The sequence below is a fragment of the Pelecanus crispus genome, chromosome 1 (genome assembly GCF_030463565.1).
Source record: "Pelecanus crispus isolate bPelCri1 chromosome 1, bPelCri1.pri, whole genome shotgun sequence".
Lineage (NCBI taxonomy): Eukaryota > Metazoa > Chordata > Aves > Pelecaniformes > Pelecanidae > Pelecanus > Pelecanus crispus.
In genome coordinates this window covers 180,240,384-180,246,965 of record NC_134643.1, presented here as the reverse complement: position 1 = coordinate 180,246,965, position 6,582 = coordinate 180,240,384, and the positions used below count along the sequence as shown (strand labels likewise).

General features: G+C 39.4%; 1 protein-coding gene across 2 annotated transcripts in view; it reads right to left on the bottom strand.

Moving 5' to 3' along the window:
* Window positions 1-2,087: 2,087 nt before the first annotated feature.
* The window catches only part of TBC1D4 (TBC1 domain family member 4), a 124,314-nt gene continuing 119,819 nt past the window's right edge, over window positions 2,088-6,582 (bottom strand). For both annotated transcript variants that reach the window (XM_075708613.1, XM_075708604.1), the window contains 2 exons: window positions 5,876-6,052; window positions 2,088-4,244 (listed from right to left, as the gene is read on the bottom strand). In XM_075708613.1, coding sequence (XP_075564728.1) covers window positions 4,026-4,244; window positions 5,876-6,052 — 396 coding nt within the window. In that variant the 3' untranslated portion in view covers window positions 2,088-4,025. The remainder of the gene's footprint in view (window positions 4,245-5,875; window positions 6,053-6,582) is intronic.

Genomic DNA, 6,582 nt, shown 5'->3' with positions numbered 1-6,582 from the left:
TCTGCCAGGTACACAAGAAACTGGGAGGGGGCACAGCCAGAACAGTTGATCCAAACTGCCCAAAGGGCTATTCCATACCATATGGTGTCATGCTCAGTATATAAACTGGAGGGGGGTTGGCCGGGGAGCAGCGATCGCTGCTTGGGAACTGTCTATCGGTCGGCGGGTGGTGAGCATTGCGTTGTGCATCACTTGCTTTGTATATTGTTATTATTATTATTATCATTATTATATTGTTATTATTATCATTACTATCTTACTTTATTTCAATTATTGCACTGTTCTTATCTCAACCCAGGAGTGTTTCTCACTCTTACTCCTCCAATTCTCTCCCCCATCCCATCGGGGTAGCGGGAGTGAGCGAGCGGTTGTGTGGTGCTTAGTTGCTGGCTGGGGCTAAACCACAACAACTACAAAGACTGAGTGGATAATTACTGTTAACAGCACCTGAGGTTATTCACCTCAACCCACAAAAAGCGATTCACACTAATACCTATGTGGTTTTAGGTTTAGATTAAGTGTCCAAACATAGACCCTCTGGATCATGCTAGTAATATCAAATTCTTGGACCAAACTGCTGAAATTCTTTCCTATGTTACAAATTGTTCAGCTTTCTTGTAGGGACATTAAGCAAAGCAGTTTCATGTTGAAGAGGGCATAATCAAACTACTTAAGATTAGCTAACTTTGTGATTTCAAGTCAGGTCTTCAACTGGAACATGCCATTTTTATCAGGAGACTGATTTTTCAGTAATACCTAATGTTTTTTTAGAGAAAAGTGAACAAAATGCAACTCAAAGGCACCTTAAATATTCCTCTTTTTAGGAGAGAAATACATACTCTCCTTTTTAGGACAGAGGGGAAACCTCCCCCCCACCAGAAAACCAACAACTTTCTGGCCAAGTTTTCCATCCATAAAAGATGCAAATACCAGAGTTCCCTACATTATCCCTTTTTACCAGACTGACCTATTTCAACTGTGTTCCTGGCAAGTAGTACTCTTCATTTACAAGCCAGTTTGCTAGCTAAAAGGATGGATCTCTTCCCAGGCTTTTAAAAAAGCCCTCTGCCAGCAGAAACCAGTCTAAGTTAGCTGTTCCTGAAAACAGCAGATACTTTTTCCTCCTGAGTTAGTTCTCTGCAAGTTGACTGCAAAATCTGAGAACGCTGTTGTGCTTAGCTCAGACAGAACAATAGCTTTATTCTGAAAACTTTTTTTCCAAACAGAAGAACAAGACATAGGAATAAATGAGCAATTTGTCCAAACCCAGGAACTATCCCTTCTCCCAAGCAAATATCCTTGCAGCTGTGTCTCTGGCCCACTGCACCTCAGACCTCCCTCTTCGCAGTTGCACAACTGCAACCAGAACAGAACAGCTGTAAAGCTACCTATACAATAGATGGGGAAAGGCAAACAGATTGACACAAACACACACATCGTTCACAGTCTTCTAGATAACCTTGCTGGTTATTCATCTGAACATGGTATGGAGTGTACCTGCTTGAGTGCAGACTTCAAGCTAGACACCCTAGAGATACCCAGTTACAAGCCACACTTGCATCCAGAATACAAATGCTATCACAAATGTCCTAATGTCATGAGGCACTTACCTCATTGTGGTTTTACTTCTGAAGTTTATTCCTACTTGTTGATATGGTGTCCTCCTCCTCCCAAGCTAGATGTACAGCATAGAGTTCATCAAATTACTATTCTCAACATGCATACATGCTAAATGAACTGCTACAGAAGAAAAATACCTTTTAGTCATTTCAGCTTCTATTAAGAACAATGCAAGACTACTTTCTCTGCTAAGAATTTCTGTCCTCCCCATGTCCTCCACAACGAGAGACTAAACAGATCCTTTTCATCTTTCATGTAAACAGTACTATTGAGAATGAGATTGGTACTTGAAGTGTAGAAAAATAAAACTAGCCAGAGGCCATGGGAAATGCAGCAATGACATTTATTGGAATTTCTCCAGGCATTACATGAAAAAATTTATAAATGAAACAGAGGATAAAGCACATTCAGTGCATCTTAAAAAAAAAAAAAAAAAAAAAAAAAAGATGTATCTGAATAACCTTGATTCTTTGCAATACACACTACTGCAGTTCCTGGGATTGGTTTTGTACATACACATCACCTAAAACTTACTCTGAACAAAACTGTGAACTGCCTTTTCACTCGGCATTTTTCCACCTAGTACAATATTCAAAATTCTTGAAATATCTAGACAGATTCCACATAATTTTATACACAGTGTTAAGACCTTGCACCCCAACTGTAAAAAGAAAGACTGTTAAGTAAATCAGTATCTTTAATAAAATAAAACAAACCACCATGGAAGTAAAAACCAACAACAATAACAAAAAAAGAACAGGAGACCCCCAAGCCCCTAAGTTCCACAGCAGCGTGCAGCAAATCAGCATGGTTGTTCCTCACTTTTTACGTTAACATAAAGCATAACACTTAGAAAGCAGTGATATTCAGTCCTTGCTTTCTAAATTGGACAGTCTTATGCATAAAGACACTGCTGGATTTGGCACTTTGCTTAATTGTTTTTCTTACTAAAAAGAATAAGTGTTTCCTGAAATACAGTATAAATGGTAAGAGATAACATGAGCCACTGTAACACTCAATTAACGGTTCAGACATGCACTCCAAAATACACGTCTATTACACAGTTGTCTAAGCCTTCTCAAAAATTTCACTCAAAAACATTTTCAAATCTATATGTATCTTTTTATACCTTTATAAACATATTTTCTCCCTTGAAATGATCAGAGCTTACCTACCTTCTGCCCAGAACACACAAATTAGTGACTTTTATTTTAAAAAAAAGACCACAACGCAGTATTAAAACAGGAATAACCTGGAAAGCATTATTAAAACTGCACCTGTAACTTCAGAATCCCCTTTGAAATGTATATCCACTGTGTATGTGAAAACTGAAAGGTACATAATATTTGAAACTTGCTTGGTCCTCTCTTGTGCACTTATGCTCAACTTCCTGCAACCTGCCTCAGTTTTCAAATAAAATTTAAGAACAGCTTTCTGGCTCCCACTACGATAAGACAAGGCTTCTTGTAGTATTTCTTTGGTTAAATGAGAACATCTTGCACGCCTAACTCTTATGACAGCAAGTCTCCTGCAGAAAATTAACATCAGAATAAACACCACCCCACAGCCTTGCTTCCTTCCTCCTGTCATCATGACCAGCCCCAGGACAGGCGGAAGCAAACAGACAGGTGGAAGCAGACAGGCTGGGAAGGAAGTAGCAGTCACTGTTACCTCTTGTCTTTACAAGTTCTGCAAGTGTGTATAGATACCTATTTCTTAGCTCTGAGCTATGGGGGCGCAGCTATGACACTATGCTTTTTGTTTCCAGTTCCAACATGCATGTGGAATTACATTGCTGACCAGTACAGCCCAGGCAGTGGATGGCACTAGAACTCTTTCTGTACAAACCAAGTCATGATACTTACTCTGCTTACTGGTCTGTGCACACAATGTCAGTAGAATTAAAAGAGAGGCACGCATGAGTTCACACAGATTTTCCACAGAAGATGTGAAACATGCTGCTCTTTGGAGGAAAAATTACATTCTTTTTTTTTTTTCTTCAAGTATTATTCAACATACATATATATAAAGACACGCTAGCCTCATTTCACTACAAGACAAGCACATCCAGAGTGAATTTGTAGATCACCATTATCTTGGCTTTGACTACCGAAATTTCTCTTTTCCTTTAGGTCAACTCTAAATATACATCTGTTCATCATAATTACACATGAGAATCCTTTATTTCCCCCTTGTGATTTATTTACACAATCATAAAAAAAAATTAATAGCCTGAATTTGCATACTGACATTTGAAGGCCCATCTGTAGCTATGAGTGTCCCAGCACTAGTTTTGGATAATACTATTGCCTATTGCTAAGTCCTTTGAAAGCAGCGTACTCATCTTTTCTTTCCCTTTTTTTGAAGAAATGCTGCCTAGAAAACCCTGGTTTATGGCTTACTCCTTATTTTATTTTGTTATTTGGATTGTAGTTTACTTCCTTCAGGAGCAGTTCACAGTCAGACAATGCTTCTGCTGGCAAATACTTCATCATCTGCTCAAGAGTCTTTTGATATGTTATCTTCTCCTGTTCCAGGGACTGAATTACAGTCTTCATTTTGTTCTCTCGAGTCAAAATAGTCTCCAGGCTGGATTCTAGACTCTGAATTTTAGCATGAGCAACCTGTAAACAGTAACATTATCTTTAGAATAAATTGAGACATTCCAAATAACTTTTTTTTATATTATGGTATGTTCTATGTTAAGGAAAGGACTTAATTACATAGATGTTTCCAAAAGACATCTGTGTAGGCAGATGATACAAGGAATGCCTACTGTGTATCATACACAGAATCTCCTTATAGTGGCCAGATCAATCTGAAGGATTTCTGAAAGCTGTACAGAGGGAAGGAGACATGCAAGTTGCAGCAAGCAAGGGACAACTGAGTGTAACAAAGAACTGGAGCTACAGGGAGAAAAAGGAAATCAGCAGCTGGAGTAGCACTGGAAGAGATGACTTGTCCAACAGTGATGGAGCAATGGGAACCCTATGTAATAAAGTAAATTAGCAGGATGGAGAGGTTAGAGAGAAAGAGAACCTCAACGTTAAGTCTAGAAGCAGATAGTTTTCTCTATTCTCCAATAAAAGACCTACAGCTTCCTGTAGGGAAAACACACTGACTAGTAATCAGAAACTCTGGACCTCAGCAGTAGCAAATGTCTCTCTGTGAGAAGTGGGAGAATTCTGACTGCTCCTAGGAAAGGGCCCAAGCAGAGGCATGAAGAAGCTGTACAAACAAAAAGATGAAGAGGTTAAGGAAGATGCATTAAAGTACAGAACTCTGGAAGAACAGAAGAGCTTCAATAGAACCTTTCAAATCAGTCACTCATAATTATTCTATGTTCTGAAAATGCACCAAGGGAAGAGCTAAAAGCCCAGGTAGCAGTTAATAAGTAAAAATAATAAAGCAAAACCAGTAATAGTAAAAAAAGCAAGTGACCGCTGTTTTCAATATCAAAAGAACACAGCACAGGTCCCTTAGCCCATAAACACAAAAATAATGAGGCCTTGATCTTTCCTTTTTTCCCTGCTTCTATTTTCAGGTTTCAGAAGCTGAAAGTGCTCTCAGCTCTTCCCAATGCTTGTTCAAATTAACAAATATAACAAGAAATGGACTGGTGATGCAAAAAGAAGAGCTTTTCTTTCAGGAGGATGCAAGACTACATATTGAAACCTGAAACAAGTCTTGGTCAGGCTATGGGAGAAAGGGTGAATAGTGAAGGAGGAAGAGAAGACTTTTTTAAAGCATGACTTTATTGGGCAAAATCTGGTGGGCACTATTCAAGTATTCAAGCTGTATTCAAGTCTGCTAGAAGAGACCACCTTTCAAAAGTAGGACTATGAGCTCCATCAGAAGGAAACAGAATGATATTACCTACAAAGGTCTGGGGAAAGCAGGCCTACCACACTATGGATTATTTCTTAAAACTCTCCAGTAGGGAAGCAAAGAGAGGAAGGGATAGAGAACTTATTTTTCAGCAAGATACACAATTTTGCCAACAGATTTTATCGGAGATAAGGGTAGAGATATTATGAGAAAAAGAAATCTAAATCAAGAAGGAAAAGTGCAAGGAATGACAAAGGAGTTAAAAATATGTCTGACAGAAGTAAATCACTGTAATTGAGAGAACTGCTCAACTGCATAAGGTCTTGCAGTTAGAAGACTTCTGATGTACATTTAAAAGGCACTTACTCCTCTATTGGCCAAATCATAAAATGACCTCTCCATGAATTTGTAGTCTTAAGTAATTTACCTGTAGCTTCTCCAACAAATCCATGTTTTGTCTCTTCAGATGACTGTTTGCCCTCTCCAGCTTCTCCAGGGGTTCACCTTCATCACAGGGATTCACATTTTCCTGCAGTTCATCCTGAAGAACATGGTACTCTACTTCGTAGGCATGGAGCTGTTTTGAAATATCCATCTCAAAAACCTGCCATGAGAGAAAAAACAAGTGTGCTGGTTTTGGCTGGGATAGAGTTAATTTTCTTCATAGCAGCTAGTATGGGGCTATGTTTTGGATTTGTGCCGAAAATAGCGTTGGTAATACAGAGATCTTTTCGTTATTGCTGAGCAGTGCCTACATAGAGTCAAGGCCTTTTTTGCTTCTCACACCACCCCACCAGCAAGTAGGCTGGGGGTGCACACAAAGTTGGGAGGGGACACAGCTGGGACAGCTGACCCCTTTACAGGTGATGGAGCCCAGCTTTCCCAGAGATGGCTGAGCACTTGCCTGCTGAAGGGAAGTAAAGAATGAATTCTTTATTTTGCTTTGCTTGCGTGTGCAGCTTTTGCTTTACCTATTAAACTGTCTTTCATCTCAACCCATGAGTTTTCTCACTTTTACCCTTCCAATTCTCTCCCCCATCCCACCAGGGGAGAGCGAGCAAGTAGCTGTGTGGTGCTTAGTTGCCACCTGGAGTTAAACCACAACAAATAGACAGCACTTACTCCACATGAATG